Here is a 14,176-nt window from a genome sequence, read left to right on the forward strand (position 1 = left end):
AACAGATGTACACCAGCACATGCATATCATATCGAAGACGAGAAACGACAAATGGACACAACTAGAAATAAGAAACAAACAGATTTCAATCTTTTTAACAGGATCTCAATACTTCAAAACTTCAATACGAGAACTTCCCTACCTTTGACACACTTGAGAATAAGCTCCGCTCGTTTCATGCACCATTGAATTGTGATGTTCTGTAAAACAGCAAAAATTATGCAATATCACTGCATATTCAATTTATCCATGAATTATTTTAATATAATTTGCACTCTAGATAGAAAGAGAAACATCATCTTTAATTCAATTTTTATCAAGTAGTTGGAAATATTTCATAGGGCTGAAAATACAGAAATTCATGAGAACTGTCTCTAATGAAAATATTTTAATAATGAAGCTATTTCTAGTTATTCCGCTTCTGGACAAGTGCATAATTCTTCACTAATTGATAGTGAGTGTGTATTGCCGAAAAGGTGCCTTTGTAGCTTGATGCAGCTTTTTGCATTCGAAAGATACATTACAGATTCTTTATATGCAGTAAAAGCTTATAAAAAAATGTATAAGCTATGCTACTTTTCAAATTACTATACAACTTTACGATACTCCTGGGGAGATACCGCAGAAGGCTGTGTCTACTCGGGGGTCATTTGAAAATAGAGATTAAAATCAAAACTCTTGACATTAAACATACGACTAAAAGAAAACAAACGAAGGCATAGAAAAGTAAGCCACCTTTAGTTAAATAAGACATGGTGGTCGAATTTGGTTTATAACGGAGTATTAAATTTTCTTATCAAATCAACCAGATTTGTGGAGTGAGCAGGAGCATATTTTAGTTAGTTCGTCGGGAAATTTTTATCACCATAAAATAAATTCTACATTCGAACATGATTTTGAAGGTTTGTATATCCAATTGGTCGCAATAAGGCAAAAACTCAAGCAAGAGGATCTCTACGTGGTACTGTGAGGGAATGGGATAACAGCAAAAAGTGTTCTGTATCATCGATACCAATTTTTGTAGGGCATACATGGTATTCCGAAAATTGTGCTTGAATTTGTGAAAATCCAATTCGCCAAGACCAAACTTGAGTCGAGTGAGATAGGGTAGTACTGTTTGGTCATGAATGCCAAAGAAAGTTTTACGGCACTCTGATTATTGATAAAAGCTTCTTCTTAAAAACAGTGACAAACTGTGGAAGTCTAGTGTCAGGATCAAGTTCATTTCATTCAGATAAGAAATGGGGATAGAAATCACAAATTGTTAGTGTATCCAAAATTTGTTTCAAATGCTATCTTGCAAATGTAAGTTTATTTTAGGAATGAAAAACAACTTGGCCCCGGCCTTAATTTTAGTTAGCCCCTTACTCTTACTCTTCTACTGCAATCTACGCTATCCTCGCAGGCCTTAAAATGCAATGAAACAATCCACTATATTACTATGATCTTTCATTCAAAACCAGGTAGCATACCTCCGTCATCTCATGCACCAGCAGCAGTGGTATAGTCAAAGTTGTAATATTGTGCGTTGCCGCCGAAAGCAGTATATTCCGTAGGCCAATAACGATGGGATGCCTTGAAGTGATATTCGTGTTCACGACTGACTCGTCCGTTACCAGATGAAAAACGACGTGCACTTGCACAAGGTTTGAATGCCTCGTGACGTAGAAGTCACCTAGAAAAAATAAAGGCAGCTAACGTCTTCCAGGCATTTTGATTTGAATGAGACAAGACAAGACAAGAATAGACACGAATAGACAAGAATAGACAAGAAAAAACAAGACAAGATAATACAAGACAAGACAAGACGAGACGAGACGAGACGAGACGAGACGAGACGAGACGAGACGAGACGAGACGAGACGAGACGAGACGAGACGAGACGAGACAAGACAAGACAAGACAAGACAAGACAAGACAAGACAAGAAAAGACAAGACAAGACAAGACAAGACAAGACAAGATACGAACAAGCTGCATAAAAACTCCCGCTGTTACGAACTTACGTAAAAAACATAGATTTTGTACGTAATTTTTCAAAAAATAAGAATTCTAGTTTCAACTACAAATTTCAAGCTATAAGGGTCCCCTGATAAAAAGTTGGTGCTTATTTGATGGTGCTGAAATTTCTAGCATTTAATAACACGGGTATGTCACCCATCTTAAATTCACTCAAAGGATTCATTCTCAAAAAGAAGCTCACCCTTACCCTCAATCATATAGAGAAAATGAACCAAAGAAATCACCTGTTTGAAGAAGGTTCGTAGTAGTAGCTGGCGACGAAGCTGATTGGTCGAATCCAGCTCGTTGCAGTACTGAAGTTGTTCGAACAGTTCTTGTTCTGTTCGGTCTCTTGGTCAACACATTTTCAATAGAGCATAACTGCTTTTCAAAATCTGTAAAGTGGAACTCTGTTGACTGCATACATTGCTTTCGAAACTCTGCAATCATAAGAACTTTTAATTAAACAGAAAATATCAAGTTTCTTTTCAAGGACGATGAATTGTTTCTTTTCAATCGCAAAGGCTTTGAATATAACAGTAAGAATGACGAAAGCATCGATAAATAGGTTATTTAGGCAAGGAAGAATATCCGGCTACTGAAAAAATTAAAACGATTTTTAAGAAAATTGACATGAACACTAAAATTTTGTGCTTTAACAACCAATGTTGTGCTGTAAAGCTATAACAACGTTTAAAAGTCTCTAATTGATCTTTATGTATAAGGAGACAAAAATCCACTTGCCCTTTTTAATTCCTATTTGCGACTGAATTCGGTCGTCAACCAGCAAAACCAAAGCTGACAACGACTGGGAGTAGAGAGACATTGCTGTTTGCAATCTTTGCGGTTGCGGGACGAGGTTGCCTCTACGAATAAATGTATACTTTTCATTGAAAAACAACTCGCTGATTTTAGACGGATTGCAAGTACATAGCAAGATCTGTTTGTATATAGAAACTTCCTCGCAACGGATTAGGCTATGTTTTGATATATCCTGTTGCTAGTCTTTGCATACACTAATGCCGTTTAAGCGTTTTGATAAGCAAAAAATGTTGTGGTGAATTGCGGCAATTGCTGCCAGCAGTCGTCTGCAACAACACAGTAATAAAATATGACCATTCAGGCTTCGTGTAACATACACAGCGTATTTTGAAACACTTTTAATTAAAACTATTTCTTTGACTTTAATTATTAAAATTAATCCTTGGCATTGATTATTAGAAATTTAATTAAAAGGTTATAACAAAAGAATGGTGCTGGTTGAGCCAGATGTCAATCAGCCTACGTTGACGGTATGTCAAAGAAGCATGTGCAATACAATGTTAGTGTCAACCCTATCTATACATTTCTTCTTGCAACACTTGATTGGACTTCTGCTAAAACCCCAATTAATAAAGGTAGAAAGAGTAAGAGATACAGAAAAAAAATTTATTAAAATCTTAATGAAGATAACTGTTGACCGATCTGCCATAAAAAGCTAAATACCGTATTGGCAGAACTGTACACGCTAATTAAAGCAAAGAAAAACATTTGCCCGACTAAGTGGTGACTTTGAAAGGCAACATATTTTAAAACATCACGAAAGTAAATTGCATGCTTAGGTATTACCCAACAAAAGTAGTTGTATGGCGACATAGGCTCAAAATATCACCACATATCATCCTGATATTGTGCATGGTCTTCATCTGATGTCCTGAAAAAAGTTTTACTGTTATGCATAAATCTTGTCAGAATGAAATTCATAGATATTGAGCGGTGTCGAAACAGAACTGAACATGCAAAGAATTTATCGCACTAATTTAAAAGCGGTCAAGCAAGGCAAATTTTGACTTAGTAATGAAACAAAGTTGAAGCAAACATTGACATTCAGAAAAATATCTAATAGCAGGCCAACGTATGCCTGAATTTTGAAACCAATTTTTATTTTCTTCCTTCATGTCATGTCTTACCAAGAAATGTATGAATATCACCCATAAAAAGATGTCTCAGATAATATTAGAAAGATTTCATGCAGAGCTTAATTTAAGCAGAAAACCTGACGAAGGCGTTGCGATTCTCGTTTACAGAAAAGTTTTTTAGTAATGATGATTCCTTAATTGCTTGCAGGAATATTGATCAAATTTTTTAACTCAACAAAGTTATTTAACTTACAAGACACAAATAAAACCCTTTTTTTTCTAAGTTGATGATGTTAGGGAAAGGCTCATGGCCTATAGCCAGGCCCTAAAAAAGAAAAGGGAGAAAGGATTAGGACGCGAGAGAGGAAGATCAAGTTTGTTCATTTTTGTTTTGAATAAAGACAGGTTGTAAGAGTATGGGAAACAGGAAGGGGGTAAAGTTTACAAGTTCTATTGAGGAAGGAAGAGTTGTGGGATTGAGTTCGTGCGTTATGCAAAGAGACTTAGAAAGAGTGAGCACTGGAAGCATGTCTAGTATTTTGTGTATGTCTCACGGGACCTGGGACCTTATTTTTGATCTCTTGAAAGGAATGGCTTCAGATTGGACTTTGTTCAGAAGGCCCAATAAAGATTTAGGAGAACCACGAGAAATATGGGAGCAGTACTCCATAGAAGAACGGGTTTGGGACTTGTAAACTGTTAAGAGTTGAGATAGTGAGAAGAATAAACGTGCTCTAAAGAGGAATCCAAGTTTTTGGGAGGAGTGTTTAGCGATAGAAGAAATGTGAGATTTTCAATTTAGTTTAGAAAAAACAGGCAGAATTGTCTAAATCAGTACCATCGATGGAGACGGGAGGAAAGTTTTTGGTTTGATTCATGAAGATGGGAGGAAAGTTTTTGGTTTGATTAAACTGGCTTTGTTGGCTTTACCCCCAGTTTTCCACTTTTGCAAGATCGTCAATGAAGTGAGGCTGAAAGGTTGCTTTGAAGCGGGGGAGGGGGGGGGGGGGGTGTTGAGAGTACAAATATGTGGAGAATCAAATGAAAATGAAGAGCTCAGATAGTGTCGTCTGCAAACGAATGACTACTTGTAGCAGTGGAGGTTAGCAGATCATTCATGAAAAGAATGAATAAAACAGGAGGTATGACAGAACCGTGTGGAGCACCAGCATTGATTGAGTGGGGACTGGGGAGGTAGCAGTCAACTCTAATGGCTATGGACTTGTTAAAACAATGCTGATTGTAATGGTTAATTTACTTATTTGAAATTAATCGATAAACATTTAATCAATTGTTCAAGTTCTGTTCATTGCGATAAGTTAAAGTCAGGCAGAGTCTGACGATTGATTCTTTTGGATAAATGAGCAGATCAAGGAGCAAAAAGACGTCAATTACCAAGATGAATAGTGAAACTTTCTTCCATCTTCACAGTATCTTCTTGGACAATATGATAATCCATATTTCGATCTGCTTGCCCTGGCGCGATTGGCTGCCTGATAATATTTTCATAGATTTCTTTAGAATGTGGATTTTCCTTTGATATCATATTTTCATAAACTGTTGTAACCCATTCCCTATATTCTCTCTTTTGGATTTCTTGAAGGTCTGATAACGTACTTGACCAATATGTTTCTTGAATCTGTGAATTAAAATAGTTTGACTAAACACTTTTACACCCAAGCCTTTGAAGCCAAGTAGAAAAGGGACACATAAAAAAGAGCATGATTAAGTAAAAAGTTGGCAACCCAATTGTAAAAGATCCTGCCAAATGAGGAAATTTGCTATCTCAGCAGAACAAAATTGATCTAGACAGGATATTGGTAAATTTATGCAGAATATTTCTTATGTAACAACTTTATGTTGTGTTGGTAAACCAGCAAAAACAAATATTGCAATACAAAAGATATAATATGAAATCTGGAAATGACCAAGGAGCATTTTAGCTGTCCATTCTGGATCAATGCCTATAAGTTGTATCAAATAGCGAAAATGATCCCTAAGGTTTACCTGATGTTCTTCCAACTGTCTGCTGGAAAGATTATTTACATCAGCATCAGTTGCCGAGACTCCAATACTCCTGATTAACGATTCCATGTCTGTTTCATGTCTAAAAAGTATTTGACATTAACATAAAAACTGGCAAAAAGTAGCCTGCGTGCAAACTTTAAAAATAAAGGACTGATTCCATGACAAGCATGCAAAAACACTGCCAAAGGCATACGATGAAAGGGACATCGTAATGATTCGTTCCATAAAATCGTGAAAAGACACCTTATTGGCTCTAAAGTCAAAGAGTTTTGAAAAGGCACTAGTCTGGCAAAATAAGTGGATACAAGAAAATCTGCCCCTTCCGCTTGCGTGTTATATAATATAATGTGAAAATATAACTTGAAAATATGAAATTGTAAGAGGGAAAAAAGCGAATTTAAAATAACGACGTTTCGAGTCATTAACGCTAATGCAAGTCTGCAAAAGAGGTTAATTTTTTATTTAATTCAACGATTCAATTAACGCTTAATATTGTACTTAATTTAGAAAGGTCGCATTATCAAAACAAGAAAACAGCTTAACAAGCTGCTGAATAAATCGAGGAAAAAATAAACAAAATTAGGCTAAAATAAACAAAACTACATACCAAACCAACTTTTAATTGAATAAACTGACTTATTTTAATCGACTTTATGAAACAGTTTCATTTGTATAAAATCTTCAAAATCACCAAAATCTTCCTCTACGGACAGTGTAAAAAGTTCATCCTGTTCAGCCTTGTTTAATTCGCTTCCATCAACCTCTGAAGGAATACAAAAACTATATTGCCTATCAAAGAGACCATCAAAATTTGCCCAAACAGTCTTTATCAAATCTAACTGAAGTTCATCATCTATCCAACCTTCTTTGTTGACAAGAAACATGAATCCCATTTGGGAAATGAGCTTGCTTGAGTAATGTATTTCTTTTTGGAAATCATGTAAAATGACAACTAAATCCCTTCACCAAGTTAGGTTAAAATGGTGGTAAACCTTTTCATGGTTGGTGATGGTACAAGCTACAGAACTTAAACCCTTTTAATCAACAGAAATATAAGTAATAGTGGCAAATATTTGGGGTTTTGGATAGGCATTTCAAATCAATGGTGGAACAAATTTTTCCTTCTCCCTCTCTCTTATCAATGGTTCTTGTCACCTTAAAACAAAGTAGTTTGATTGTGGATAAGTATTTGACATTAAAATGAACAATAATGCTAAAGAAATGCTCAAGCCGTTATAGTTTCATTAGCAACTTGCCCCCTTGGCAGAGCAATTATAAATTTGTCCGAAAGAGCTCTTTAGGCTCCAGCATAGAAATGACGTCATTTCATTTACATAGTATATTGCAGGCAAAGCCCCTTACAAGGCCAGTCGCTGAGCTCCTCAAGAAGGAGAGCTATGGCCCATGGAAAATATAAAAGGTATTGTATGTAGCCAATGGTAAGAATTTCAAAAACTGCCTTGCAGCACAGCTTGCAATCATTCTTTGAAATCTGCCTTCTCTTCATGAAAGATACATTGTTTGCAAAGGATTCAAGAAATCAACTCAAAGTTGGCATTTTAGAGAATGAAAGAAATCTGTTCTTTTCCAAATACTACTTGCGACTTAAAAATAATAACTCTTATCAAAACAAAAAAGGTAAGGTAGACTCACCTTTTCTGCAACTTTTCCAAAGCCATGTCTCTTTGCTCACATAGATCTTTGACTGCGACAGAATAGCTGTGTTCAAGTTGAAGAAGTGTGTCAAGAGCTGGAGAATGTATCAATGCATGATAAATGTTTGCAAATTCTATTTCATCTCCATTTTTATCATCTTGGTCTTGATATTTGACATATTCTTTGGAATAAGCTTTTTTCCATGAGTCAACTATTTCAGCAACTGAATCAGGTGCCTCTTTGATTGATTTTATCACTGCATGGTCAAGTTGATTCCGCAAGTCCTTTCTTTTTGCAGCTACAAACCTTTCCAGTGCAAGTTCAAGATCTTAAAAGTAAAAAGATTCACATAGGTCGTTAAATATTGCCATTATTTCATACAGAACACAATCATGCAGAATAAAAGAGTTAGCTAAGCATTGTAAAGGAATATGCCCAAACTGCAAAAATGGACTTTTAGGCTTAACTATGACTATCTACCTTCTAACTGAATATGAATTTTCAATGACCGCAATGCCCAGCTTTTTTCCAAAAACTTTGAATGGTTACAGTCATGTTGAAAGCATATTTTGTTTTCTTACGTTGTTCTAACAAGTTAATAAGATTGCTTTAGCTCCTCAGACTTGCTATATCAAAGAAAAACTAGAAATTTTTTATCATGACTTTGCAAGTCAGCCTTTTCTGGAAGAAAGGCTACATAGGGGCTTTCGCAACAGCCATTCTCCATTTCGCCACTCTCTAAAAATGACTGAGAAACAGCATTTCCTAGAGAGTTGGACAAAACCATCCAGCTCAATATATCCAGCTTAACCAAAATCTTGGGCATATAAGAACAGCACCAATGAGTATAAATATGTAAATTTTAAAACTAAGTACACTTCCAAAATATCTGAGATTCAAGTTGAATTGTTTACTTTGACACCTAATTAATTTAGTATAAAACTGTGGTTCAGCATTATTTTAAAGGATTTTTGAAGACCCCCTAATCACGTTTATTTGACTGGGTCTATGTCTGTTTCTTTTACTCACATTTCTTAAGAAGACAAATCATTGAATGTTTGCTTCCACAAGTAGCACCAGCTCATGAGAAGTCAATCCATTTCATAGTTATCAGAATGGAAGCAAACATATATTGCCAATAGCTGAACATTGCTGAATTATATTGCTCATCAACTTTTGCTACAAAACATAATGGTAATGAATTGTTTGCTCCTGGGCTGTCTCTCTCTAACAGTTACTTTTGGAATCATTCAAATTAAATTGTAAGTGCCATACATAGTGGGAACTCGCTGACAATAGGCCTTTTCCCTGGATGGCACGTAGTTAATTCACTTGTTGTTATAAGTAGTTTGTTTTAAATGACTAGAGAAAAAAGAGGCCACTCATTCTCAAAACCCTGTCAAAATTATTGCACCACCTTGTTCTAAATAGAGACACTTTTTGTCAACTTTACAATAACATCAAACATTGAAATAAGCATACTTAGTAGCAAACTTTGAAAAAGAAAATTTTGAAGACACAATTGGAGACATAGTTAAAAATATATATTAATAATAAAAAAGTTTGAAATATAGAAAAGTATAGACCATGCCTTAGAAAAATAGACCATTTTCTTTGTGGAAATATAGACCATGCCTCAAGGGGAAAAATTGTCAAATGAAAGGCGAGTCACAAATTGATGGTGGCAGGGATAAATTTGTCTTTTGCATTTCACGACATTTATGCTAAGGAACAGAAAGACACAATACTAGAGCAAGGTTTTGCAGCTCAAATTTTTCCAGGCAAATTTTAAAGAGTGTTCTACAAAAATACAAAATGTAAAGTTATCTTTAAAAAAACCACTTTAAGTAAGATTTAGTGCCAAACAAGAAGAGTTAAAGTTTTTCTATGCCTACCATCAAGTCCAGATTTGAATATCACTGAAAATGTTTGCCCTCATATAAAAAACATTATAAACAACGATCCAAATGGATCTCCAAAAACAAGAGAATCATTAACTGGGGAGTTGTTCAGATGTGTCTCTATATTAACAAGAATACGTTGCCCAAATATATGAGACCCTTTCAAGAAGGCTGAAAGTGGCTTCAAAGGTCCGCAATTACCTGTCAAAATATCAAAATTTGTAACCATTATATGATATTTGCTACCTGTAAATTTTGAACAAAAACTCTATTTTTAGACTGAAGCTTTGATTGGTGGTCATTTTCCTTCCAATCAAATCCTATTTGCCTCTCAAAAACAGGAAGAATTTGAATAACAATAAATTTTGATAATTCATGTGTCATTTTCCGTCCCTTGAGGTGGTTCAATACATAAAATAGGCAGGACTTTTTGTTTGATGCAAGCGACCACTCAGGATTGTTTGATCAGCACATGCCCAAACCCAATTATGCCAGTGTTTGATCACTCGCGCAAAACAGTATTGTGAGGAATCAATTTTTCATCAATTAACACATTTCCAGTCACCTTTTGTGACCCATGCAAGTAACATAGATGTTTTAAAGCTGGTATATGTATATCGAATAGAGGAACATAGGTAAGCTTAACCGAAAAATGCAATATAAGATCAATTGCACCTTGAATTTTAGGAATACTATAGGTACTTAGTATTGGAATTAGATGGATCACAAAGCCCTTGGTTCATCCCCTGGCTAGTAAAAGCAATTTTAAAAAAGGTTTGGAACAACATTTTGTGACCATTCAGCAATAACGCCTAAATGACCCTTGTGATGTACATACAATACATAAATGAAGCACTGAATGTTTATATTTGGTTTAATCTTTCTTGGAGTTCGTTAAAGATCACCATTACCACTTGTTTACATTTTGTATTACCTTACACAAAAGTACCTTATAGCCAGTGGCAGTTTCAAGAGGGATCCAGGGGGCAATGGCCTCAGACCCCAGGCTTCTAGGTAGCCAAAAGGGGCCCCACACCTAAGAAAAAAGATGGGGATTATAAAGAGCAAGGGCCCCACTAATGCCTTTGTCCCCAGGCCCTGCAGTCCCAAAAATCACTGATGCTTATAGCAGGATCATACGGTTTTGTAGAAATTACAAACACTTTGGGTACTGTTTATAACTTAGCTTTAGCATCTGAAGGTAGTTTTCAGGACACTGTGAAGCTTTGCTTATCCAGCAGTGTCCTGGTTCCTTCTCTCAATGTGACCACATCTTTTGATTCGTATACCTGGAATTACAGATAGCTGGCATCTCTTCCCACTCTACAGGGCCTGGACCACTGATCCTAACCGAAGGGGCCACCAAAGTAAAAAAATCACCCCCCTGCCCCAATTGTGGCAATAATTTTGCTGATGCCGCTTTACTTGTAAACTTTGGTTCAAAGAATTTTGTTGTTATCTAAAGACTTATGAAAAGGAATGTTTAATGCCAATTTTAATATCATATTTAGTGAAAAATGGGGAGGCCATGGCCCACTGACCCACCTGTGGCATAGGCCCTTCTCTAGATTAAAGTTTGGTCATGAATCTCATTGGGACATTTCTAGAAGCTGGAGATATACAGTAAATCCCCGCATATAAGAACCTACAAAAATAAGAACCTAGAGGCTGTTTTTCCTAAATTATGCACCTTGTAATTAAGAACCTGTTACAGTGTGATAAAATATAATAGGTTCTTTTCCCAAGGGCAAAAAATAGAGTTTTCAATGGTCCATTTTTACTCCCAGATTTTTTATATATCTTTATCTTTGTAATGTTGCATTAATAACATTGCCAAAAGGAAAAAACAGGGTTGAATGCATCCTTTGATAATGAATCCTAAAATTTGAAATAAGGGATCCTTTGAATAAGAACCTTCAAACCCTGAAATTAATCCAAGTACCTTGCCAATAAGAACCTACTTCAGCCTGAACCTCAAAAAAGTAGGTTCTTATATGCGGGGATTTACTGTATAGTAATTAGCTTCTAGATTTCTAGAAGCTGGTGAAAATAGTCACCTGTAAGAACCTTCAATGTTACTTTTCCGTCTGAAAATGTTCCTATCTAATAAAGTTAATAGATGGTTCTTATGTGAACATTCTTTCTTAGTACAATTCTGTTGAAAAATGGTTGCACCAGAAGTTCAATGGAACTAATATTAAATGATTCATTGCACTGGATGCATAATACTTTTGAATATGATGAGAATCTATGACAGTGATAAGGCTGATCGAATTCTTTTGATGAGTCTGTTGAACTTTCCAAAAAAGATTTTCCTCTTTTAATATTCATGCAAAGAATATTAATATTTTTTGCAATTTTGACATCTGTTCATCATTATTAGGGGTGTACCGGATCAGGATTTTCAGAATCCGGCCGGAACCGGATTTACCGGATTTCTTCGTAGAATATCCGGCCAGATTTTACCGGATAATCTGACCATTTATGGATTTTTCAGTAATAAAAAGTTTTGAACCACTTTGCGAAAAAATGCATAGCGAGAAGATCAAAGAGACCTATTCAGGGTTACCAGATTGAATTTACAAACAAAGGCTAGACTGGTGAGCAATTTAAGCCAAAATGCTCATAAAAAGGCCAAATCAAAAACTCTCTCAGGAAGCCATCGAGCAGGCACTGGTTATATTTCTACGCTTGTGCCTGTTAGATAATTTCTTAACTTAGATAAGAATCTTACTTTTTTCCAAAACCCTTTGCTAATATCAAGATAATATTTAGGTTAGGTGATGAAATTTGAAATTTGGTTAACACTTTGTAGTTAACTACTAATGATTCCATGAATGTAGTTATTACTCATTAATTTTAGACGTTCTGCTGAAAAGGCCAACAGGGTAAGTAAAAAACAATTTTTCCAGGCAATCTAAATCTAAAAACCAAAAATGAAAAATTTGGCCGAAAAAGCCAATCTGGCAACCCTGGACCAAATTCGTGTCTTCCTGTTTCGTGATGACGAGCACTATCATTTCAAATCTGTTTTCAAGGCGCTTGTTTTATCGTTGATCTTGTTTAGTTCTGGAAAATCCATTTTTAATCACAGTATGAAGAGAGTCTGACTTTGTTTTTGCAAATGTTCTTAGTTATGATTAAAATTCTGGAAAATCCGGCAACTGGCCGAATTTCGGAAACAAATCCAGCCGGAACCGGATTTTCAAAAAATCAGCGATCTGGCGCCGGATTATCCGGGGCCGGATAATCCGGCCTACCAGATATCCGGTACATCCCTAATCATTATGATACACAACAAGCCTCCAAAGGTGATATTCTTATGACTCAAGAAAACACCCTGCAATATGGTTTAAGATCAGTTAGATATGCAGGTGCCAAGTCCTGGAACAACATCCCCTGTGTCATCAAACAATCTGCTACATTGACAAATTTTCACCAGAAACTAAAATTGCATCTATTTTCCACCAAATACCAACAATAGAATATTTTGTACAATACAATAGACTATGAATATGTCACTATAGGCTTTGTGTGGGGGTGTGGGGTGGATGGGGATGGCTGTCTGGCAGTCTTTGCTATTCTCTTTTCGGAGGGAGCAGCTGTGTGGCAGTTGTTCTCGTTGGCCCTATGGCTCCCTCCTAGGCAGCCTGTGGTGTAAATGTTAAATTTATAGATTTTTACCACAGGGGGTGCTCTCTTCTCGATTAGTCGATCTATTGTGAGAGTTCCACCTTTAAGAAATTCCTGCATGCAAATCTCAATCTCGTTTTTTTGTAAAATTATCTATATTTTTTCCTTGTTCTCTATTTCTCTCATTGTATGTAATTTATTTTATCTTTTGTAACCTGTTGCTGTATTTTAAAAGATCTGTATGTACGGATTTTAAAAATGAAATGAACTGAACTGAACTGAACGAACATGAATATTCATCATGTAATGGCTGAAAACGAAAAGCGAATAGGCCTATCTATTCTTACCATCCTCAACGTAACAGCTTATTGAGTGACAGTTGATAATCCTATAAGCAAGTTCTTTCACAGTAGTTTCCAATGGTATTTGGACTGGAACATTGAGGACATGGTCTTTCCCGTGCTGGCGAAATTTGAACACGAATACTTCGGTTTTTACGAAAGAATGTTCTGTCAGGGAGACAGAGTCATCTGAAGACATCACTGACGTTTAAAAAGAAAAACTTTAATATTATTTAAACAAGATTATAAAGTATTGAAAAGTGAGCCTCTTTCCCCAGTGCCATTAGCATTTCTTCAAGCAGACCACTATCGAGTCTTTCGAATCGCGGAAGCCATATTGTTTCTGAACCGAAACGAGACTTATCTCATCAGCTGTATGGCAAAACGCCTACCTACCTCCAAAGAGAAAAGAATCTACAGATATCGCGATTCTATGTCCGCGATTCTATCTCCATTCACGCTATAGAAGACAAATTTCAATTTGTAATTGTCTGCCCCTTTTATTCTGAAGAAAGGAGTACTCTGCTGGTGAAAACTGAAGAGAGCTCTCTTTAGATAAATAATTTTAATATTGAAACCAAATTCGTTTGGATGATGAGCCAAAATGATGACGATTTGATTCAATTTTTTTCAAGAACAGCAAGGCGATCATTCCAAAACCTGAAATTTATTATCCTTTATGAAAAGTTAGTGCTGCTCATCTTGCTTTTGTATATTAA

General features: G+C 35.8%; 1 protein-coding gene across 1 annotated transcript in view; it reads right to left on the bottom strand.

The window, feature by feature from the left end:
• Positions 1 to 13,819, bottom strand: part of LOC135694172 (FERRY endosomal RAB5 effector complex subunit 3-like) — an 18,022-nt gene extending 4,203 nt beyond the window's left edge. The window contains exons 1-9 of the mRNA XM_065212865.2: positions 13,464 to 13,819; positions 7,580 to 7,910; positions 5,906 to 6,005; positions 5,294 to 5,537; positions 3,609 to 3,693; positions 2,745 to 2,866; positions 2,246 to 2,440; positions 1,473 to 1,675; positions 143 to 200 (exon numbers count right to left, since the gene is read on the bottom strand). Of these exons, the coding sequence (XP_065068937.2) occupies positions 143 to 200; positions 1,473 to 1,675; positions 2,246 to 2,440; positions 2,745 to 2,866; positions 3,609 to 3,693; positions 5,294 to 5,537; positions 5,906 to 6,005; positions 7,580 to 7,910; positions 13,464 to 13,656 (1,531 nt within the window). The 5' untranslated portion in view covers positions 13,657 to 13,819. The remainder of the gene's footprint in view (positions 1 to 142; positions 201 to 1,472; positions 1,676 to 2,245; positions 2,441 to 2,744; positions 2,867 to 3,608; positions 3,694 to 5,293; positions 5,538 to 5,905; positions 6,006 to 7,579; positions 7,911 to 13,463) is intronic.
• Positions 13,820 to 14,176: the final 357 nt, after the last annotated feature.

This window comes from Rhopilema esculentum, chromosome 11 (genome assembly GCF_057945365.1).
Source record: "Rhopilema esculentum isolate cy_ngs chromosome 11, ASM5794536v1, whole genome shotgun sequence".
Lineage (NCBI taxonomy): Eukaryota > Metazoa > Cnidaria > Scyphozoa > Rhizostomeae > Rhizostomatidae > Rhopilema > Rhopilema esculentum.